General features: G+C 35.6%; 1 protein-coding gene across 2 annotated transcripts in view; it reads left to right on the top strand.

The window, feature by feature from the left end:
* Tis11 (Tis11 zinc finger protein) overlaps positions 1 to 25,304 on the top strand; it is a 114,526-nt gene that overhangs the window by 205 nt on the left and 89,017 nt on the right. The window contains exon 1 of one of the 2 annotated variants that reach the window (XM_089092150.1): positions 21,650 to 21,672. The exons of the other annotated variant lie outside the window; for it this stretch is intronic. Coding sequence (XP_088948276.1) covers positions 21,670 to 21,672 — 3 coding nt within the window. The 5' untranslated portion in view covers positions 21,650 to 21,669. Of the gene's footprint in view, positions 1 to 21,649; positions 21,673 to 25,304 lie in introns of those variants that run through there. 2 annotated transcript variants of the gene reach the window in all.

Below are 25,304 nucleotides of genomic sequence, written 5' to 3'. Positions count from 1 at the left end.
CATATCTGGAGAGAGTTTTATTATCAGGGGGGAGAGGGAATGTGTCTCCCTAAGATTTTTGCTTGGCCAAGATTTTGAAGAATTTCTGGGGTATTTTCATTTAATTTTTTTTTTAATTGACAAATTTGCCCCCCCCCCCCCCAATATAAAAGAAATAAAACATTTTGCTTCGCCTAGTAATTTTTTGTAAATTGGCACAAATCTTCATTGCATAGGCTTAAAAGAGCTTAATGTCTAAATAGCCTAGGCTATAGCCAAGTTTTGTTGTTTTGGTGTTAATTCCGCCAGTGTCTATTGGTAGGCTATATTTTTTTGTGTGATCTCTGCTTTACGCAAGAATTTTAACGAAATTGTTAGGCTACTTCATTCTTATCTGTATCTCATTTGATTTTTGTAGGCTAGTCGTTTTCTGCTAAGTTGAATTCAACCCCTCTCCCAGGTAAATTTTTCGCAAATCATATTACTGACTTACGAATAAAGTAAACATACTACTCGATTTCTTTTTTTATGCTCTTTCCAAATATAATAATCATTTTTGTCGGAAAAGAATTTTACCCCCACCCCTATATATTCAGGGTATATATTTGCGCATTAGGGGGGTGGGGGTAAAGTTTAAACTTACCATTTACATCATAAATAAAATTTACCCCCTCCCCTCAATGTGCAAATATATATCCTGAATTGGTATATATAGGGGTGGGGGTAAAATTCATTTCCGACCAAAATGATAAAAAGGCATCGAGTGGTATGTTTACTTTATTCGTAAGTCAATAATGTGACTTGCGAAAAATTTACCCTCTCCCATTCCAAATACATTCAAACAAAAACTAAACCGGAGGTTTGCTAATTTTTCCGGTTAGTTCTTTTCTGTAACCTACGAGCTTTGTATTGGTAAAGTTTAGTAAAGGAGCTTCTTCCAGCGTCAAAAAGCAGTTGAATTAACCTAGGCAGATAAAACTTTCAGGAATGAATCCAGGATTCAAAGTATAACTTAGGAAGATGTTTTCAGGTTACTATTCATGCCCTTTCCTCTTTTCTACGGCTTGGAAGATTGCGTTGATGACAGGCAGAGCCGTTTCTAGGGTATGTGATGCCCAGGGAAAACTTAATTACAGCAACCTCCCAACCCAAATATAAGCAAAAGAGCCGTTCAAAGTGAAAAATTGGATCAAAATGAGCGTTTCCCCAGGCTCAGCGCCCCTCAAGCCCCGGCATCCATGGCAACATCCCTTGTTGTCCCCCTCCCTAGGAACGTTTTTGATGACAAGTGGTTTTTAAGTCATCCTATTTTGTTTTATTTTATTAGCATTAACGAAACTTCAGTTATCGCGCGCTTACCGATTTCTTAACCAGTACCAAATCATTTAACACCTAATAAGTAAGGATTGAAGCCACCTTAGAAGGTGGTCTAAGGTGGCTTGGTGCTGCAGCGAGTGGTAGTAGGTGTAGCAGTAGTAGTGGTAGTATGAACTTGGTCCACTCGTTATAAACAAGATTTTGTATACTTCACGAGAGCTTTCAATGTTATTGACCTATTTAAGTTTTGACACATGTTTCTAAAATCGCAATTCCTATTAATTCAGTAGAATTTTAAGCCATATAAAGATTTATATAATTTATAAATCATTGGTACTGGTTAAGAAAGCGGTAAGCACGCGACAATTGTATTGAAGATCAGATAGGATAATAACCGGGTAGTCTCCAATATATAGTGATTGAGAAAAGGTGTCTGTAGTATATTTAAACTTTAGTTTGTTGGGATTTAGGGGGGATAAAAGGTACCTAGGTTGGGTTGGGTTCCGTATTTAATACATGCTATGCTTTACCCCCCCCCCCCCCTAATGTACAAATATATAGCCCAAATTTGTTCATAAACTATTATATTTTCATCCTATTTGGTTTTATTTTATTAGCATTAACGAAACCTCAGTTATCGCGCGCTTATCGCTTTCTTAACCAGTACACCTAATAGGTGAGGATTGAAAACAAGGTATGATGCTGCAAATACTTTCCTCGAGTCTAATTTGAGTAGTAGCCCCGTTTCTCAAGATTTCAATTTTATAACACAATGATTGTCAAAGGTCCGCGAAGGTTAGTAAGGAGGAAAAGGTGGCGGTAGCCACCTTTTCCAACTTGGAAACTTGGAAACGTTTCCAACCTGGAAACACCTTCCTGGGGAATCATAGAGCTCAATTTTGCCCTTGTTTCTCATCAAAACTTCGTTTTTATGGTGTCAGTTGTTATGATTAAGTGTTAGGATAAAACCCAGCAAACTTTGTGTATTGCCTATCCGACATAGGGGGGGGGGGCTGGGATTCAATTAAACTGATGACGCCTATAAAAATTAATTAAAAAGAGAAACTTTGACAAGAGCGAAGTGGAGGTAAGAGTTTTGTTATTGTAGGTAGTTTACAAGAGGAGTAATCTAACAAGATTACTGACAAAAAATGCATTTGCCATGATAATGTCCTAAAATAATCGGAATTTTGAATTTAACGAAAAGAAAATATTGAAAAAAAATATAAATTGATATTTTTTAAACATTGTATAGTGAAAACGCATATGATATCTAATGTTTAATTGTCACAGTAGACTACTAATATTTAAATGTAGATTTCTTGACTTTTGAACAAATTATTTTCTTTTGCCCGTAATTTCTTACATAGGCTTATCAAAACCAGTAAATCTATGAGTATGAGAAAGGGGGTTTCTGAGCGAAAGTTGTTTCTCTGGTTTTCAGTATAGCCTACTGTAGTTTTGGGGTCACTGTTTCTCAATGTCAAAAATTGAAAATTGATTAGGTTGAGCCCCTGCTAATCAGAAACGCTCAGAAGATTGTGCCCTTATTCTCTTGATAGGTGAACTTCAAAGAATTCCATTTGATACTATAATGAGTCATATGCCCTAGAAGCTTTGCGTGCCTTGTGTTCAGACGGCTATATCAATACCGCTGTGCCTGGTTTGTTGGCTGGAGTATAAGACTAGTTAAGGAGGCCCTCGACGGTCAATCATTTAGATCAAAAGCTTCCATCAATCGATTGACTCAAGCATGATTGACCGTCTAGGACCCGGTTTGACGCTTGAGTCAAGCGTTGATGGTGATTGATAGACAGTTTGAATGACTCAATCATTTTGATCAAAAGCAGTGTGTTACATTAGATTTGGTTGAGGTCGAAGGGTTGATTGAAGGGTCGATTGAAGGTTGATTGAAGCACACGTCAATCAATTGACGAAAACTTTTGTTCAAAATGATTGAAAGTCTAGGGCATCCTTTAGTCAGCGGTCGATATTTTGGGAGGCGTCTGAGAAATCAGACTTGGTAGGGCCTAAAGAGGGGAGCTTAAATAGATTGGGATGGAGGAAGAGCGTGTGTAGCTGTGGTGGTCTAAGGTGGTTTGGTGCTGCAGCGAGTGGTAGTAGGTGTAGCAGTAGTAGTGGTAGTATGAACTTGGTCCACTCGTTACAAACACGATTTTGTTTACTTCGCGAGTGCTTTCAATGTTATGTCCTGATAATGCCAGTGACTAGGACTGTTAATTTGTTATTATTTTTTGCCGATCTAAGGCAAATACTTGGACTCGACTGATTCAGTTGCGACAAAATGCTATAATGAAGTTTTACATATTGTTTTTAACCTTGAAGCCTGTAAGGGGAATACCTCACCGGGAATAAGGATGGTGACAGCACTATCCACATGAAACATGGAATGAGTCAAATGAATATACCCATTATGAAGGTTGTACAGTACAAGTTAAATCTATATACAAAGAAAATATTCAACACCTCCACCCACCCCTAAATAGGTTCTATATTCACCCTGTGTGGTATGGATACTTCTGGAGGAGGGGCTTACCGTAACTCGTCCCTGTAGAAAAATGGAAGCTTCGGCTGTTGTAAATGAGACAACATCTCGCTAGTTCTTGCCTTGAAAAATGTATTTTATTGTCTTGGCTTTTGACAAGAGTTAAAACATTATTGAAGATAATAAATGTGACGCAGGTTTCTTTACATACAACATCGCTCTGATAAATAAGCAGGATTTACCTTTTAATATGGGTATCACGGTTACCGAATTACGTTTTGGTATTTATTAGAAAGTGATTGGTTTATTCTGTGCATATAAATTATGTTTTCAATAATGTTTTGAGTAAAACTTGCTTCTGTGTAGTTCATTTTTTTTTGTATTATTTTGCTAAACTTAGAAAATCTTTAAATGTAAGGAAAGACTTGCTTTTGGAATTGTGGCTATATTTTTTATCCCTGATTAAAAAAAACAAATCCCCATTTTATTGAAATTTGGCTCTTGTATTGCAAAAGAATTAGCCACTTTATGCTTCATGCCGGTCTATTTTAATAACTCTTAATTTTATTATTATTATCATTATTATTCTGGCATATTCTCTTTCTCCGAGAAAATGAAACTTGATTGTCTGAAATTCAAAGGGTATTAACCTTTTCCCAAGGCTTTGAAAGAATACCGTACTCTATATATTGGTTCTAATCTGCTCTCGATTAGTGAGACCTTTTATATTGTAATTAATTATAAAAGAGTAACCATCAAAGAAGGAAAGAAAATTAACTGGCAACGCCGATGATGTATCTGCAAATCTAGAAAAATGGATAATCTATGGACAAAAAGATTAGTAACTAGGCCCTGGTTGCTAGTCGTTTGGTTTGTATCTTATGTCCCTAGCTACAAGGGACTAAAGAAACAGATCAAATGGGCAAACTAAGAAATTAACTCATAGAGTTATTTAACATAATTAAGAGGATTTTCCCTTTGATTCCCTTCCTAGTTACAGGGATTTTGGGTAGATCCTTTTTTTGTTTATTTTGATCCAAAACAGTGCCGGATCCAGGGGGTGAGAGGGGTGCCCACCCCTAGCGTAGTCTAAAGTAGTGTAATTTACTTAATTAACCCAAGTTTGAGTTAATTGAACTTGCTCGTAACGCAAGTTTATCGGATAAACCAATTTTGCCTCCCCCCCTAAAAAAATCCTCGATCTGCCCCTGATGCAAAGGCAAAAAAACAAGGCTTTTTTTTGCTTATAGGCCTATTTAGTTTGAGACGGCTGAAATGTCCTGAACTTGTCTAGGAATTTCATTTTTAATTTCCTTCTATGAAGATCTGCTCGAAGCTAATGATATAGTTCATATGTATTAATTTTCAATCAACAACTCAATACTAAGCTCAAAAGTGAATTCAATTCTCAAAAGGGTTATTAGCGTAAGATTAAATTTTTGCTGGAAGACCCCTGCTAATGGGGGTGTATTTTGCGTACAAAACGTAGTTCTAGTTTATATTTTCATTTTGCCTCTTTAGATTTCTTGGATTTCTTGCTTACAAAGTTTTAAATCCTCATGATTTTAGTGGTATCCGAAAGAGTTAAGGTAATGGTACCCACTTACAGAGGACAAGCCGAATCCCCCTCCTCCAAGGATATTTCAAGTACCGCATATAGATTTCTACCGAAATAATGATATAATGTGAAAAATATCAATATTCTGCCCAAAAAGTGCTTTTAGTCACCCTTCCCCGAGATCCAGCTTTTCGCGCCTATGAAAATCATAGTCCTTCATTTAATGTACTTGTATAACCCTCCATCAGAGGAGCTATCGAAGCTCGTTCCTGATAAAGCAAAGCCCTTGCGATCAACTCGCCGAAGCACAACTTGTCAGCTCTACCTTGAGCAGGGTACTCCCCGCCAAGAATATCTGAAAACAAGTTTCGCCTGACGATCGGTTGCCACATGGAATAGCTTGCCGGCAGAGGTAATCCCGGAAAATCCTTCCCTTGACGCGTTCAAGAGAAGGTATAACAGGTACCTCAGTGTTAGAAAATGAGGTAACTACCAGGACTAGCAGCAAATCATCATCTGGGATGGAGCCTTTTTTCACCCTGTCAAATACCTATCTCAAGATGTTTACAACTCTTCTATAATTCCCTCTCTGTTTCATATAATTTCCCTATGTTTCCAAAGCAGGCCCAAAACCACTTTCTCTCGAGTGCGTGTCTGCTCCCGACCCTCTAACCGCACCACTTAAAATTAGGCGCCCGGAAAATCCGTGACAACTACCGGAATTATTGAACCTCTCGATTATCCAGTTTATCGACTCTTCTAAAAATAACAGCCTTTCAGGTCTCTTTTGGTTTTGGTTTTTCAGTTTTGAATTCAAACTGAGCATATTGATGGCAGTATTACTAGTGAGGTAAATGATTGGCAATCATTTGGCTAGTCCAGCGAGTGAGCAAGTGTACCATGTTCGTATTATATCGGAATTTCAATAATTTTTACAAAAGCTCAAAATTCTGCGGGAATCATGGCATGGACCAATGAGTAATATATGCTGACTTGCGAGTCGAACCAAAGGCAATTATTGCTTATATTTCTTTTTTAATAAAAAAGCTCGTGGTGCTTACGTTTCATAGCGACCACACTTTGTTCTTGATCTGTAATGAAACCGGTTTTCTGTATCCCCTCAGAGATAATCAGCTTAGCATGAGCAAGATATACGGTAACTGTGCAGATATATTTTAATTAAATATTTTATATATAGAGGTAGTTAGGTTAGGTATTTAACATAATGCGTTCTGGGCGGCCTGCTTTCCATGATTTTTTGTTTTATTTCCCGTAATTTTGTTAATGAAGTATTATATTTTCATCATATTTTGGTATATTTCATTAGGATTAACCTAATATTACTTCGATGTTGTGGTCGCTATAACACGTAAGTACCAGGTTCTATTTAGATCTACATAAAGCTGTTTCATCTTCGGCTCATTAAAAGACTTACTGAAGGTTAACTTTGATGCTTAAGGTAGGCCTATATGTTATATTTGGAATACGCAATTTTGCGTTAAGGCTGCACTTGTAACTTGCATCGAATTCGTTAATTTCAGAGCGATCCATTCACCGAGTCAGAATTACGATATTGCTTAGAACGTTTTTTTGGCCTAAACTTGTTTAAGCATTCAGTTTATTCTACCTTTTCAATGACTTTACACCATTTAATAACGTATTGTTGAATCTAAAAAAGAAAAAAAATGCAAAGAAAATATGAAAGTGCAGTTCGGTAGATGGATAAGGCTGAATCTTGGTAATCGAATGGTAGAGAAATTGTTATATGAGGTAGAAACATTAAAGTCGTAGTACTGCAGAACAATAGCATGCAAAAAACTTGCATAGGGAATAAAAACCTTAATCTAAGAATTTAAAAAGGTCTATGATTGGTCAGGAACGCCAATCCCCTATAGATTTCGAAGAATACCTTTTTTTTTATTTTCATTAAGAAAATCGAAAAAAATACCCCTTCCTTAGATGTTGAAATACGTTTTTTTTATTTTCGTTAAACAAAATCTTTGTCTTGCTGTACATTTTCGTATATTGTGGCCCCTGTGGTTGATCAAATAAAACTAATATACCAATCAAAATCAAGTTTACATCCTTACGGACATAATTGAACCAGTTTGATTGGCCTTCTTTAACCAGTATTAAGGATACAGATAGCAGTTGCGCCAGTTCACGGAAATGCTTGGGGGAGGGGCAAATGTATTTTTCAAAATCACGGTGGTGGGAAATTTGTAGGCTTAAAGTGGCTATTTTTCAAGGAAAATACCACAGAAAGGTATTTTTGGAATCATGGGGGGGGGGTCGAAATATAAAAAGACAATTCTATCCCCTTCCCCTCCCTAGATTGGTGTCACTGACAGATAGTAGCAAACGCTCATTCACTAGGTTTTGACGCACAAACAGTTTTTGGAATTACTGTGTTGCGCCCGCTTTGGAACATGTTTTTACCTATTGCTGGCATATGAAAGGCCTCATAACATCCAACCGCAGGGGTGGATCCAGGATTTTTTTTTTGGGGGGGGGGCAAAAAAGGTTGATCCGATAAAATTGCGTTAGGAGCAAGTTTAATTAACGCAATCGTGCGTTAATTAAGTAAATTATGCTACTTTAGACTACGTTAGGCGGGGTGCCTCCTGGATCCGCCACTGCCTAACCGTCAGGAGCACTAACGTCAGGGGCACTACAAAATCCGTCATACCATCGACCAAAAAATCCATCAGAACCACTAATCGTCATAACATCTAAAATTTTTAAACTTTATTTTTGCGGGGTTTAGGGGGAAAAGGTACCTAGCTTAGGCTATGTTACATATTTAATATATGCCATGCTTTACCCCCACCCGCTGATGTGCAAATACGTATATAGCCGAAATTTGTTTCTAAACTTATATACTTATTACTATTATATAAACTTATAATTTTTTTTAGATGTTATGACGGTTAGTGGTTCTGGCATATTTTCCTTTTAGATGTTATGACGTTTAGTGCTTGTGACGGTTAGTCGAAATGATAGCACCCCACAAAAAGACACATTCAGTGGCGAACTATGTAAAATCCAAGAGATTTATTCTTAGTAAAACCAAAATTCAGTAGTTTTTTTTTGTCATTTTTGGAATGAAAATTCTATGGCATATATATATACTTATGCTGCGGTTAAGGTCATTTAAAACAAGATGGTATCAAATTCCCATCGCTATCTCCACGGCACATATCCTTATCGCAATTCCGGTAGACTGGCTGTGAAACTTCTGAAATTGTGATGTTACTAAGACATTTCACGGATTATTCGTTTTCCAATTCGGCTATTATCAAAAAGAAAAAAAAAAGAGTTTAGAGGTGTCGAAAAGCTTATATTGAGTTTAACAATATTTAGAGTACAACCCATGTGCAAAGTTGAAAATTCAGTTTGAAACAAATGCCTCTTTTTTAGTTTTGCAATATTGAAATCACATAATAATTAACGCTCAAATTTAAAGTGGTTGGTTTTTAAGTCCCAGAGAAGAACTCAAAAGGGCCACATGAGGCCCCCCTCTAAAACGCAATGAGAACCGAAAGAAGCCCCAAAACTTTGCAATGCTTGTGAAGTTGCTTGCAAATACGGCCATTTATTCCTAAAACGTGTTCTTTTGCAACCCCCCCCCCATAGAAAAGTAATTGAATCCATTCTTTCTCTAATTCAGGGGTTATAAATTCACCACCCTCGATATTGGTCCATGGTTCAAAGGGAAATTTAAGAAGGACTTTTAGACTTATGTGCCTTTAAGAATTTTTTGGGGATAGAACGGATAATTCAAAAATTAGGTTTAAGGCCCAGATGGCTGAATTGAGAGTATTTTTAATTGAGAGTTTCCACCAAGATTTTGATATTCACATCGATCAGGAGGATTCGTGCCAGTACTGGACCTTTGGGGCAGGGTCTGCCATATCCTGAGACTAGTGCGCATAATATCCCGTCAAAACTATGACTTACGAGATCACTCTTTTGTGCTCTTACCCATCTTCCAGAAAACTTCCCTTGATCCCTACATGTCAATTGTGTATGGTTGAAAGTACGGGGATCTAAGCCTGATGTACATTTTCAGCCTCTAGGCTTTATTTCAACCAATTTTTTTTTCAACCAATTTGAGTTGGCAAAGGGAAAGTAAGTCAATTAAAAAGAGTTTCGTATACGAATTCTGTCAAATCCCCCAGGCGTAAAATTTTCTCTGGAAAGTTCACCCCCCGGGACAGTTAGCCTACCTCCTCACAGAACATTCTTCCTATGAATTGAAGCTATGATTTTTCAGAAAAAAGTACTGATAATTCATTAAACTATCCATTTTTTTGGAATTACACACAAAAACAAAAACAACAGAGTAAGGATTTGAAGGATCCATTGCCTTGCTTTTGCTTTACATTGCCTTGCTTACCTTAGGTAACATGGATGCGACTTTGCCAATGTTTATAGCTCTATAGCAGGGGTTATAAGCCGTAGGTTTATATGCCCTCTTGGGCATTAAAGAAGATTTTTGGAACTGTTTTAATTTACATATATACCTGACATAGTGCATAAAGAGATTAGAACCATGTTTAAAAGTTCTAAGGACATCAAAATAAAACCATTTCCCCCCCCCCCTGAACGCGTTTAAGGTCTATTCTTACTTGAAAACCGCGATCTTTCGGTTTGGTTGTTTCAAATTAATGAAGTTCTTTAGAGAGTACCACATTTTTTTCAGCGTTGTCAAATAGGATCCTGAAAATACACGCAAAACTAAGTTGTATAATTCGGCAGCGTTTCTTGTCTGTCAAATTCCAAATAGTAACAATCTGCTGATTCCCAGAGACAATTATACCTCCAAAGGAAAGCTAAACCTTCTTTAAGCTGTTCGTTGTCATGCGTGTTTAGCTTATTTTTTGCTAATATCCCACCCACGTTTGTTTCTTCTTTTTTTTTAATTTGGTGCAAAAAATTGTTCTCGTTGAAAATTGAATCTCCGGTTTTTTAATTTGTTAAGACATTTATGGTCTTCCAGGGGCGTAATTTGCTATGGGGCAAGGGGTCAACTACCCCCTCCAGACCTCATTTTTCTCCTCCCCCGGACCTTAATTTGCCCTCCCCCCCACCTCAGTTTGCCCTCCTAGCTGAATTTTAATTTCTACCAAAAAAGACTTGTCAAAACTAAGATAAGCCTGCATAATTCAAGCACCCAGAGAGACACGTCGGTTTTCTTTAGTATATCTTTGCCCTTATGGTACTATATGGCTCATTTTTCCTTTTCCACTGTCATTTTCACTTGATTTACGAAAATCGGCACCAACTTTGCCCCCCCCCCAGGATTTTGATGAAATTACGCCACTGTGGTCTTCCCCTTAACTAATTCAAACAACCAGGCTGTTGAGATGGCTAAAACAAGTTTTGCTGATGGACGATGATAGATTGTCAAAGGTCGTCCTTTTTGGTCATCCCTCTAGGGCCAAACGAAAAGCAAGTCGTCCCGGAATAGGATTGGAAGAGGTTGTAAGAAAGGTTAAAAAGAAATTAGAAATTCTTAGGAGGGGGCATAGAGGTATGGAGAGGAGCCTGCGCAGCTGTTGACCTCTGGTGGCTTGATACTGCAGTGAGTTTTAGTAGCAGCAATGCCGTATCCAGTGTGGCTATGGTGTTACAACCCCTTCGAAATGTTTGTCTGACTCGTAAAAACGGAACAAAACTGCACATAACCAAATCTTTGATGTGTTTTTAAGGTTTTTACCCCCCCCCCTCCTTTCCCGCTGAACGAGAATCCTGGATCCGACCATGAGTAGCAACAGTGAATTTCATTTTTATTGTCCTTCGTACTTTATAGCCTTGAAATACGATTAACAGGGTTTATTGTTCCTGGGCTTGTTTTCCTCTAGTCTTTAATTTCCAACTGGAAGAAAATGACAGACACCGAGATCCAAAGATCATTTTTTTTTATGGCTAGATACAGTCTCAGATTTCATGACCTTCATAGAAAGAGGCAGGTGTTTCCAAGACCCTTCCAAAACAATAAACCAGTTTCCCCCGTCGTCGTAAAACTATTCGACCCCAAATAAGCGTTTATAATGTAAACCAAGTGTTCCAACTAAATTGGAATCATATTTTAATTGCAATGGCCTTGTCTGAAACCTCCTTGTCTGAAAGACTAAGAAATGTAATCCATATATTTGGAAGGAAAAAGCTAAAGATAGTGGAGATATATGTAAGATTTATATTGTTTTAAATATTATATTTCCTGTAAATATGTATAAATATTATTAAAATAGGTGTTGGTAATTGTTCTATCGAACCTGCTTAAATATAGGTATATTTTTCCGATTCCATTTGGCCTAGTATAAGCGTAATTGTATGCAGACTCAAGACACTAAAAATTATTTAAGTTCAATAAACCCAAATCTGACCCATTTCGTTTATCTTGCCAGGTTATTTAGACTTGGACCATGTTATGTCGATATAAACCGACCACACCCTTTTATGCTTTGGAACCTGATCAGTATCAAGAAATGTTAGTTGGTTATCCCAGAAAATGATCTACATTTGGTATGGTACCGTTACAGAATTAAGCAATACGAAATTTTTTTCAGCTCAGGTCCGCATGTAGTATTTCTTTTTGGGGGGAGGGGGAGGCAGTAATACAAAAATGATGATTGAGATAAAAATTGATCAGAAATTTTTGGAAACTTTATGTTTTTTTGTTGTTGTTTTTTTTTGGGGGGGGGGGTATCTCCCTGCGTTTATGCCTGCTTCAGCTCGCTGTACTTGGAGCTCGTAAGACAATTTGAGGGTTAAACAAAACAATTGGTTTTTGTCTAGAAGAAAACAATCATTCATTTTTCATCTCATTCCTGTCAGGTTGCTTTCCTCTCGCTTTTTGGTCTAAACGGTTCCGGGCAAAATATTCATTGAGATACTGGTCAAGCATAAAGTTTGAATAATATCCTGCTCATTTCATAGCATGTTTCTTTTAGAAGTCACGTAAATCAAGCACCCCCCCCCTCCCCATTCGAATTTTGTATATTAGCTCGTAATATAATTAATGAACTCATTGCGAAGTTGTAGCAATATTCTTGATAATCGAGTGATATTTTCAAATTTTGGCACATTTTGGGCGTTTGGCCAATTCATAAAAAAAACACGCTTGTTTATAAGTGTTTTTTTCTTTTTAAATCTGGCTTTGGCTCAGATTCTTTGGCACGGTATAATCTTTTGCGAAAAAATGTCATCCTTATTTATCTGACTTTAAAACTCATTATTTATAAAGCAGTATAATTAATATATTTTTAAGTGAACTTGAAATAGACCGTTTGAAAATGGCAGCTATGAATGTTTAAACCAAAAGATTGAACAGAGAATGTGTAAAAGATCTCGGTTATAATCATATTAGTATCCTAGTATGCTTCATACGCTCCTTGAGATCGCAACTCTTTGGCAGACATTTTAATTAAACTTTATGTGATGTAGATATCACATTTAACTTTGAAAACTTCCCACAGGCTTTTCTTTTTTCTCCATACCCGGGCACTTCGTATCGAAGGAGTTGTCGTAGAAACTTCGAAAAGCGCTCATTTGATTGGAAATTGGAGTGGCTAGTGCCCTTTTTAATAATCGAAAGTGATTGGAGGGCAACTAGCCCCCCCCTACGCCCATCCCTCTCTCCCACATATCCAATAAAAAAGTGGAATAATTTATTTTGTTTAGTGTCGTTTATTTCCAGATAGTAAATATGTTTTTGAGGAGGGCACTCCCCCACCAACCACAGGGCAAGGGTTTTAAGTTATGCCCTGGGGGCATATAAGGTTTTTATAGAAGGCGTTGTCGTAGAAGCTTAAAAAAAAGCTCGTTCGATTGGAAATTCAAAGGGCTAGTGCCCTTTTTAATAGTCGAAACTGATTGGAGGGCAACTAGCCCCCCCACGCCCATCATTGCCCCAAACACATCCAATAAAACTTTTGAGATAGCCATTTTGTTTCCAGATAGAAAATATATTTTGAGCAGGACACTCCTCCACAACCCTCAGGGCAAGTTATGCCCTGTGGGCATATAAGGTTTTTATTCAAATCTTTGTCGTAGAAACTTGAAAAACGGCTCATTGGATTTGAAATTCAAAGGACTAGTGCCCATTTTAATAGTCGATAGTGATGTAATGGCAACTAACCCCCCTCTCCCGAAGGCCATTTACCCCCATAAATAAAATCGAAATTTTAAATTTCCAGTTTGTTCAACGTAGTTGAATTGAGTTAAAAGGGCTAGTGCCTTTTTTAATAGTTGAAAGTGATTGGAGAGTGACTAACGCCCCTCTCACGCCCACCATTTTCTCAAACACATCCAATCAAAATTTTGAGATATCCATTTTGTTCGACGTAGTTGAAAGTTCTTGAAATTAGGTCTTTTAGGATGATAACCCCTCAGAGACCTCAATGCAAGGGTTGTAAGTTATGGTCTGGGGGCATATAAAGTTTATATAGAAAGTTGTTATAGAAATTTCAAAAAGGGCTCCAAACTAAATGTTACCATAAGATTAAATCAAAATGCACTGTGTTAATGCTAATTCCAAATAAGGCATCTCAGCATTGTCCCAAGAACGACTGAGGGTATTATGTTCAAACTTTCGGGACTGTTTCTGCTCTTAAAATTTAACCAAATCAAAATAGCGTAAGTGAATCCAAGCTGTTAAAGAAAGTAAACAGATTTTTTTGCGAATGGTATCAAGTTTTCCATTTCAGGTCAACTAGAGGAGGTATGAAACTAAATTAAACACTACTATTTGTTTCCAGATTTTAAAGAGGGTGTATGTTGTTAAAAATTGCTGAAAATTTTTCTCCAGCATACTAATATCAGGCCAAACTATAAAATCTTAAAAAAGAAAAGATTTAAAGTATTATTTTCTTTTTCTCTGAAAAGACTATGTCAATATAAAACGAACAGAAATTAATTAAAAGAACTTTTTCCACAAAATAAATTTTTCAAAGATAGGTAAAAAACTCCATTAAACAAAAAACGAAGAAAAATAAAATCAAATAATCTGCCAAGCGTGGAACTACCACAAATCAGCATCGATAAATAAATGAAACCCAAAATGAACAGAAATTACAATAAATAACCGAGTCAAACTCAAAACGAGCAGAAACTAACATAAGTTGGGCTCCCTATGCCTTCCCAAGGCCAGAACATAATTTGCACTTTACTGAAAAAATATAAATTTTTTTAATTTTATAACTTTAATAAATCAAATAATATTAACATTTTGATTACTAAATATCAGTATATTTATACTAAACTGACAACGCACAATCATTTGTATTTTTTTAAGTAAAGTGCGAATTATGTTCTGGCCTTCGGAAGGCAAAGGAGTTTTGGGCCCAAGTCATGTTAATTTCCGCTCGTTTTGAGTTTGACTTGGTTATTTATTGTAATTTCTGTTCGTTTTGGGTTTCATTTATTTATTGATGCTGATTTGTGATAGTTTCACTCTTCGTAGATTATTTGATTTTATTTTTCTTCATTTTTTGTTTAATGGAGTTCTTTACTTATCTTATAAAAACTTATTTTGTGGAAAAAGTTTTTTTTTAATTAATCCAAATAAAAAAAACCTGTCTATCTCTTTAATCATATACATATAGGCCTTGCATTTCAGTCTGATAAAAAAAAGGTAAAAGAAGAACTGAAGAAAATATCGAATTTATATTCATAAAATAGATATGGCTCTTTACTTCTTTTGAAAAAGTTATTTTTAATTGATATCAAAATGAACAACTATCAGTTTTATGCATGTTTGCAAGCCTTTTAAATGTATCGTATTTGTTTACATTAGACGATGAAAATGGCGAAGGGAGACACAACCTTGAAAAAAGAAAAAAAGGTTGTCCGTATAGAAAAAGGAAATATTGGGAAAATCTTAAAAACCTCGATATCCAGGTGGCTGAAGACTACTCTTGTGTATCAGTCTGTTCTAGACGCACTAATTCCCCCTATAATAACGTAGAATGATCAGGGAGCTCATTTCACAGAATATCAGACCTGGCCAAGTTTTTAGAAACTATTTTTACTTTCAATTGGTTTTTGTTTTAACAGAAAAAAGGTTCTAAATATATTTTCCAAGAAAAATATATAAATCGTATCACAGACTTTGTTTCTATTCTATAGAAGAAAGTCGTTGAAGTATTATGTCGTTTTAAATTTTTATCAAAACAATGTACTTTCTAGAACAGACGTGGCGAGTGGTTACTCCTCAGTCGCTACTATCATGATGGGAATATCTGCAAAGGAGGGGTCCCCCGAACCAGTTCGAAGAACCCGATCCCCCTCGAAAATGAAGAATAGTGTCCTAAGCGCTTCCCGATTTTGATCACCCTCCAGGGAAAATGCCCTACAGTCTTCCCCTCTAGGGGTTGGACCTGGTTGCTCTTATGTTGATTGGAGTGTAACGTTCAAAGACTACCTAGACTACTTTGAAATCACCTGAAAGATATTTAAAATCTCCTCCAATATACTGTTTATAATTTTTCCAAATTTCAAGTTGGTCGTATTCGTACAATTTCATTGAGGAAAGTACACAAAAAAACCATTAACCTCAAGTGCATCTGCTTTTTCAATATTTTCCTTGACAGATCATTAAACTACTTAAACATTAAAGTAAAATTAGTGAATGTAAAACAGATCATAGAAAATAAAACGCAACAACTGGACAAGGGGAGCTTGATCAATATTTTTTGTTTTATTTACGTTCATCATTTTAGCAGGAAATGATTCTTGAATGACTATTAAAATGTATGATTAAGGAGACACGAAAGGGTGAACACATTAAAAAAAATAATTTCCACCGTTCATATTTATTATATCCTTATTGCCATTAGATATTAGCTGATTTTTTGCCAGCAATATGGCTGCATTAACAACTGATCTAACGAACATATCTTTGTCGAGTGCCCCGAAAAAAAACTGTTTTCCGAGAGTTGAATAATGTCGAAAGATATCTAATAAACAAATAAGCCTTAGCCTTTAGAATGAGCTAAGTTTGTGCTGGATCCTTCAAACATTCCATTTTCATGATTTACACCCATTGAACATCATGGCTTACTTAAGTCCCATCAGTCCTTGAAGGTCATTTTGGGGCCTCTTCTTTCACCAGACTGTGGATGCAACTCCCACGAGTTTATCTTCTGCTTGACGAAGTAGTTGTGACATGCGGATAGACCACAAGTTGTCTTTCCATATATTTTGGGGATGACTTCTTGGGTGAGAACCGCTTACTGGCCACTGAAGACGATCTTGGAGATACAAGCGCTTTCAATGCGTTGGCTGTGTATGAACCATTGTTGCTGCAGTTGCTGCAGGAACACCGTACTCACCAAAATTCCTACCCAGAAAATGGTCACACGCAGACAGAGATTTCAAGACTTGACTCTCTTTGATCAAAAAGGGACTCAGTCTTCTGAAAAGTAAAATATAGAAGATTGGGCTTCAAAGTATGGCTTGCATGTATTTTGTCGTTTAGTCCTCGTAAATGTTTGCAAGTTGGTTCCCGAACCTTAGCTAATTAGGAGACTACAGCGAAATACCTGTATGGCATATCTGTTTGTCAAACTAGTAGTACTCCCGCAGGCTCTCGATGAATTCTAATATCTGATTTCTCTGAATTTCTCTCGCTGTGGGTACTTCTCACGTTTTGCAGAGAATTTTCTGACGGTAGGCCTGGCTAAAATTCAAAATTTTCCCTATCCCTTTTATTTTGCGCCATGTTAATCTGAAACAAACAAAAAAGTAATGCATCGCTAAACATCCATGATACATAGGCTAAAATATGAATTTCTTAGGTATTAAAGGGGAGGGGGTTGGAAACCTCCGTTAGGGGTTTTTCAACATAGGAATTCCAATAGTATACTTATTATTTTGAGGGTTTGGAAGGTTTTGAAGCTCTTTTTCGAAGTTCCTGAAAATATATTTTGGGACTTAAACCTCAATAATAGTTGTTTTTCCTAAATCAGTGTGGAATGACTATTATTTCGCATTTAAAAATTTTTAAAAACATATTTTGAATTTTGGGCTATATTTCGCTTTTTTGTGTAATGCGCTGTATTTTGCTTTTTACTAGGTTGCAAGTATTGCTGCAACCATGATAAATGTAATTCTTATTCCAGTGACAAAGTTGCAACGGAACCTTTCTTCGAAATGTGAAATAATTCATATTGAGAAATAAAAAAAAAAAAAAACAATTACAAAAACCATCTAAAAGAAGTTTCTTTGGACCAGTTTTTTAAACTTTAACTTCACAAAAATTGGCAAGTTTTATTGTCTTTTTCTTTGATTAAGACGTCACTTGTAGTTCCGATACTATGTCAAGGTAATTTTTTTAGCAACAATTTTTCTTAGTTGCGGTTTATCCATTTTGATGTGTGCAATGTTCTGTAGGTGTAATTACCTTGAACTTTGGGGCAATTTTCATTTAAGAAAATTTGGTATACGTACAAATATGAAGACACAGTTTTGAAGATCGGTATAACCGTCTAGAAGTAATACATCTAAGAAATAAAAATGTTGGTTAAGTAATTAGCACTTCCTACAAAAAAAAGAAGAAAATCCTGAACTTTGCCCAGTCCTCAAAATGTAGGAATTATAACAGGACCAAAATGTCATTAAATTTATAAATTCATCTCTAAAATGTTCTGTTTATATTGTAATATGATTCAATAATCTTTAGGTAAAAACTACTGTTTGAACGAGAGACTAAGGGGCCCCCCATTCCACTAAATGCTATAAACGTGTTCCAATATATTCAAAATATTCGTCCATACTCAATTTCTAAATCGGTTAAGCGACAAGAGGCAATCGTCTTGCAACAAGAGGCAATAAGAAATCCCCGAATTTTGACCTACCCTGGAATACGTGAAGTTACGAACAGAGATTTTGTTGCTACGTTTTTATTTTTAGAACTCGTAGTCCAAACACTGTTTTTCTGTGATCTTTTTTGTGGTTTTGACGAATTTGATTTATAAGGTTGTTCTTTTTCAAGTTGATAAAATAGTAAGATTTAGTAAGTTAATAATAAAGTTGTAGGTATCAATGTAAGTATCGTCTATTTAAGAGTACCGCTACTTTGACATGTTTCCACGGTAAATTAAATAAGTTGTATTTAGACCATTGGTTTAATTATACACCATTGTTTTATTGTTTTAGACCATTATTTTATATAAACCATGGTCTATATAAGTTGTATATAGACCATTGTATTTAGACCATTGGTTCCCAACCAATTTAGGGCCATGCCCTACCTAGACACTTCAAGAATCCTAATGATCCTCACTAAGGCCGTACCCAGAGGGGGGTAGGGGGGTTTGAGTTGAACCCCTCCCGAAATGTTTTTTTTTGGCTTCAGTTTGATTACTTGTTATCTTTGCACAACTAGGCTAATATTTTATAACATAGTTATGTCGAGCGCGTATGCAAATTAAATAAAAAAAAGTTTTTTTTTAACTGAAAGTAAGGAGGAACATTAAAACTCAAAACGAACGGAAATTAATCCGTATATGAAAGGGGCTGTCCCCTCCTCAACGCCTCGCTCTTTACGCTAAAGTTTTTTGTTGTTTAAAAAATAGAGTTGCGAGAAAGAGTCAAACTTTAGCGTAAAGAGCGAGGCGTTGAGGAGGGGACAGCCCCGTTCATATATGGAATAATTTCTGTTCGTTTTAAGTTTTAATGTCGCTCCTCAAAGACATAGTTATTATATTTTTCGACCACGCTGAGCAAAATAGCTACCTCAAAATTTTGATCGGGTGACTTTGGGAAAAAATGAACGTGGGAGGGGGCCTAGTTGCCCTCCATTGTTTGGTCACTTAAAAAGGGCACTAGAACTTTTAATTTTCGTTTGAATGAGCCCTCTCCCAATATTCTAAGACCACTGGGTCGATACGATCACCCCTGAAAAAAAAAACAAATAAACACGCATCCGTGATCTTTATTCTGGCAAAAAATACAAAATTCCACATTTTTGCAGATGGGAGCTTGGAACATCTACATTGGGGTTCTCTGATACGCGGAATCTGATGGTGTATTTTCATTAAGATTCTATGACTTTTAGGGGGTGTATCCCCCTTTTTTCGAAAATAAGGCAACATTTCTCAGGCGCGTAGCTTTGGATGGGTAAGACTAAACTTGATGACACTTATGTATTTGAAATCAACTTAAAAATATGATTCTTTTGATGTATCTATTGGTATCAAAATTCTTTTTTTAAGAGTTTTGGTTACTTTTGAGCCGGGTCGCTCCTTACTTACAGTTCGTTGCCATGAACTGTTTGATAAGGGAGTCCTCAAGCTCTTTTGCTGAAAACTCAAAACTTTTACAATTTTTCTCTGTAATTTCTTGATTTTCGATAATTAAAAATTTTTTAAATACTTCTATCAACTCTAAAAGCACTTCACTTTGCATTACCCAGTTCCCCCAAACGTACGAATATATAGCCCAAATTTCATATTTCCCATGCATTTTACCAAACGTCACTCTTGTTTCAACGTAATACCCATTAACGAATAAAAAGTACATTTTAAATAGTAGTATAGGTATAACGGAAAAGATTCAAATTGGTACTGTTGCATTAGCTGGTACCCATGCGAGAAGTGAAGTTTGGTTAACGCTTATGAAATCAAGCAAAATATGATGAAAATTTAATAGTTCAGAAGCAAATTTGGGCTATATATTTGCACATTAGGGGGGTGGGGGGGGGCAAAGCAGAGCATATATTAAATACGTAACCTAACCTAACCTAGGTACCTTTTTCCCCCCTAAACCTCAAAAAACAAAAGTTTAAATATTGTAAACGCAATGACAAACCACGGTTTGCGATCCAATTCCCTATTGAAAGAAACCCGTTTGACTAGTTTCTTAAGCATCTTCCCTATATAATATATCGCGTGGGTACCAGCTAATGCAACGGTACCTTCAAATTTGTTTTATCATTGTTACCCCTCTCTTCTGGAAGAAAAATCCTGCATACGTGCCTGACACTGTGAGCGGCAAAAATGGTGGTAAAATTCTAGTTTACCTACTTCTCACTAGCTTGGAAAGGGGATAAGTTAGGAAAATGAAACTTTCAGGGATGAATCTATAGAAAAAAGTATTAGTACTTTCCCATTATATGGCCACCTCGGCTATAGACAGTCGAATGAATGCAGTGATGGAGACTCGTAAAGTGGGTAATGGTTATCTAAATTGATCGAAGAGCGTGATTGAATTTACAATATTTAAACTGTTGTTTTTCGGGGTTTAGGGGGAGAAAAAGGTACCTAGGTTAGGTTACGTATTTAATATATACAAAGCTTTACCCCCTCCCCCTAATGTGCAAATGTATATCACAAATTTGTTTGTAAACTATTATATTTTCATCCCACTTTGTTTTATTTCATTAGCATTAACCAAATTTGACTTTTTAGAAGTGCCCATATAATGGGAAAGTACCAAAGTATTTCCTGGGAAGGTATTTTGAAGTACCTACATTAGCTACTCCTCCTCCCTCCTGAGGGAGTTGATCTTTAATGACCTTTAAAAATAGTTTTGTCATAGAAGTAAAACCTTGCAAAATTTATTTTCTGCTTAAATGAAATGCAAGAAAAGTATTTTCAGCTTCAAAACTTTGCTCAATCCTAATTTATGAGGTTTTAAAGATCTGCAACTATATTGCCTAAATTTAGAAAAACCCATTGATAAGGCTTAAAATCGTATTTAAATAACAAGAATTGCATTTTCAAAAATAAAACCAGAGAAAAAGAAACTGAAATCTGAAAATGAAGGTATAATGTTGTTTTGTCAAAATTCCAATAGACCTGTCAAGTAGGCCAATTTCTAGGACTTACAAGTCAGAAGAAGGTTAACATAGTAGCTTAATAATACCTTCTTGGGGTATGTTTTCGGCCCTGGATTCATTACTGAAAGTTTTATTTTCCTAACCTATCCTGTTTCCCAGGAAGCAAAAAGTAGCTAAACAAGAATTTTACTAAAATTGTTTTTAATTTCTACTAAGCGTATACAAGAGCACCGAAGCTTCCCATCTAATTAGTGTCCTGTATCCTTTGACTCCTTCTGTCAAACCATTCAAACAAATAGTTTAATTATAATTCAATATTTATTTGGATACCTAACAACATGTAAACGTGATCGTATGTTTCGGTTTTCCTAGAACGAGTCTATCTTATCAACCAAGACGCGAAACCAAGCAATAATGCAGCACCCCTCCGTAACATTAAATCCAAGGGCAAACAAGTTCAGTCTCTATCAAGTCTTTGTTCAATGTATTGCACTCTATTTTGGCTTGTAACCAGTTTAAAGGATGGTAAGAATTAAAGCCAATTTTTGGTCTTTGTAACTGTAAGAAAAAAGTTGGGAGGGACATCATGGTCTCGGCAAATTTATGTCTTCATATAATTTAGCTAGGAAAAAGTGAATACATCTCTTATGCCTTTTTTATAATAATTTATATAGAATAATTTATATGTATATATAATAATACAATAATACATCTTTTATATAATATACATCTCTTATGCCAAATATAATAATTGCTTCTGCGGCAAGTTCTTTCTTAAGTCCGTATAGAAGCTAAAAACAGCCAATAGTAACCAAAACTTTAAAATACGTTTCGGATAAAACTGTCTAGTGAGAAAAAATCGTCATTTGCATCTGGTCCAGGAATGGTAATTTTTATTTTGATCAATCTGTAGTAAAATATTATTTTGAAAAAATTGTCAGAGTTTTTAAAAAGAGCCTGAAGCCCGACAAAAATGGCATCACAACAAAACAAAAAGCACACCATTAAAATCACCATTGTTGAAAACCCGGAAGTAGGAAATTTACAGCCCCACCTTCATCAATGAGGAAAATCACATTTTTGCATGGGTAGCGCTGTTGTCTTTTTTTTTTTTTTTTTTTTTTTTTTTTTTTTTTTTTTTTTTTTTTTTGTCGCTAGCAGGGCACTGAAACATCAAAAGTTGTTTAAGGATTGGTTTAAAAGCTAATTTTTAATTACTTCTTAACTTGACATTATAGTAAAAACCGTAGACAAAATAAGAAGTTACCTTTTGGTGCCTCATTAAGAGCTCAAAATGGAATTGCCCCCAGAAACGATTATTATATTTGGAAATAGCTTTAAAAAGGCAAGTGATGTAAGTGATGTATCCATTTTTAAAACTATTTCATTAAACCTTAATCTAATATTACAATCAATCACAGACGAAACTAAATTCTATCAATTTTAGATTGTATCAAACCCGTTTTACAAAAAAAAATCATGTATCAGGAGGTTCAATTAAGAGAAAAAATATTGTTAGGCTATCTATATATGGGACCATTACAGTGGCGGTTCTGACCTCTTGCACCCGGGATAAAATCTTGATTAACACCCCCCCCCCCTCCTCGAAAAAAAAATTCAGGCTACATTTTAAAAAAGATTTTCATTTATTAACAAAAATATTTCCATTTATTAATTAATTAATAATTTATTTTTAATTATTGTTATCTTATGTTAATTATTATTGTCATTTAATTGTTATTAATTAATAGTTTAATAGTTATTTTATAAGGATATTTGTTAAAAGTAGGAAGTGCCTATGATTGTATTGACAATTTGCTAGAAATTGATAAACCATAATGCTTGTCTCTTTGGATTTCACTGTGATCTCTTTGTCCGGTTTTATCAAGGCCACGTTTCCTTCTGTATTGAACCAGACAGGTGTAGGGGATACTAGCTGAAAGATATCTATGATACCTTTGCTTTCTTGTGCTAATTAGAAAGCAATTTCGGTATTGCAGTTTGAATATTTGTCCATATTCAAAACTTGCTTGGGTCTCATTCTCATCAAGTACGGAATGCAGTATTGCAATGCCATTATTCGCACTGAAGGAATACCAACGTCATTTTACCACTGTATTACATGCTCTGCAAATTTTCGCGTAAGTTCAAAGCATGATTTTCTTATTTTTTCCTAATCCGCATGCTAATTGCAAATTTTCTTCGGTAAAATTCTACTTTAGTTACTTTTGACTATCTTGGAAAGGGGTTAGGTTAAGAAAATGAAACTTTCAGGGATGGGTCTACAGGCTAAAGTATGTCCTGGGAAGATATTTTGAAGTACTCACCTCCACTCCTTCTCCCTCTAGAGGGTCCTGACCTTTGATGACCTTTAAAAATATGTGAGGTATAGAAGTGAAACCTTGCAAAATAGATCTTCTGCTTAAATGAAGTACAATAAAATTGTTTTCAGCTTCACAACTTTGCTCAATCCCAATTCATAAGGTTTTAAAGATATGCAAATACATTTCCTAAATTTTGAAAATAAACTATTTATATGTCTTAAAATTCTGCTCAAAGAACTGAAATTGCATTTTCAGAACTAAAACCAGAGAAAAAGAAACAGACAACTCAAATTTAAAGTAAAATGTAGTTTTGTCGAATTGTCAATAGGTATAGACCTGTTATGTAAGTAAATTTCAGGACCCTCTAGAAGGAGAAAGAGTGGAAGTAGGTACTTCAAAATACCTTCCCAGGACATACTTTAGCCTGTAGACCCTTACCTGAAAGTTTCATTTTCCTAACCTAACCCCTTTCCAAGATAGCCAAAAGTAGCTAAAGTAGAATTTTACCTTTTCTTCTTATAAACACTTGCCTGGCTGAGACCGAAAATTATATGTGGAAAGTTTCAATAATTCCCACACTAGTTTCTTATCAGATTTGGTGAGGACAGGAGCATACAGAATTTTTTGTTTGTTTGTTGGATTTTAGAACTGATTTTAACCATATTTGTATTGCTGAGTCTAAATATGAAAATATGAAATCAGAAATATGAGTCTCAATAAATTGTCAGGGTAAAATTCTAGTGGTACTTGTTTAGTTTCCAGTAAACACGCGAGAAGTGAATTTTGGTTAATGCTAATGAAATAAAACAGTATGATAAAAATATAATAGTTCAGAAACAAATTCGGGGCATATATATTTGCACGTTAGCGGTGGGGGTGGGGGTAAAGCATAGCATATATTAAATACGTAGCCTAACCTAGGTACCTTTTTTTGCCCACTCAACTCCAAAAAACTAAAGTTTAAATCTTTGTCACGGAGTGAACAATACCTCCCTAGGCAGCGAAAACCTGTTTTCATATAGCATCTTTGATATTTCGATGCGGTCTTTCTTGCGTGTTTACTGGATACTGAACAAGTACCATTCTAGTATAGGGGTTTTGTTGATTTTGGAAAGTAATTGAGTTCGGTGAATGAAATTTTCAGGAATGAATCTAGAGCCTTAATGATATCCTGGGGAGGAAGGTAGTTTGGATCACCTATCTCCACTCATTCTCCCTCCAAAGGACACTGACCTTTGATAACCTTTCATAGTCTATGGTATGAAATTGGAACCTTGCAATGTATATCCTCTGCTAAAAATGAGGCACATGAAAATTGTTCTAAGCCCAATTGCTCAAGCCCAATTTACAAGGTTCTCAAGCCCAAAAGCTGTAAATCTATTCTAATTTAGAAAAAAACACTTTATGGGGCTTAAAATTCTACTGAAATAACTGGAATTGTATTTTAAAAACTAAAACCACTGAAGAACTAAATTTGAGGAGATTGCGACCTCAGAATTAGGATTAACTATTTGTTTTAAAATTAAGATAGGAATAGACCTGTCATGCATGCCATGTTCTGAGCCCTAGAAATGAGAATAATAGCTTCGCAATACCTTCCTGGGGTATATTTTTGGCCCCGGATTCTTTCCTGAAAGTTCCATTCACCTAACTAAACTACTTTCCAAGATAGCAAAAAGCCCATAAACTAAAATTTTACCATTTTTTATTTCTTAAAAACATGCTAGACTGAGAGAAAAAATTAGAAGTAAAAATTTTCCATAATTCGTATGTGAGATTTTATCAGATCTGCTAAAAACACAGACCTACAGAAAATTTGTTGTTTTAGTGGGT

This window comes from Artemia sp. Qi Xiang Cuo, chromosome 7 (genome assembly GCF_049724085.1).
Source record: "Artemia sp. Qi Xiang Cuo chromosome 7, ASM4972408v1, whole genome shotgun sequence".
Lineage (NCBI taxonomy): Eukaryota > Metazoa > Arthropoda > Branchiopoda > Anostraca > Artemiidae > Artemia > Artemia sp. Qi Xiang Cuo.
This window is presented reverse-complemented; position numbering and strand designations above follow the sequence as displayed.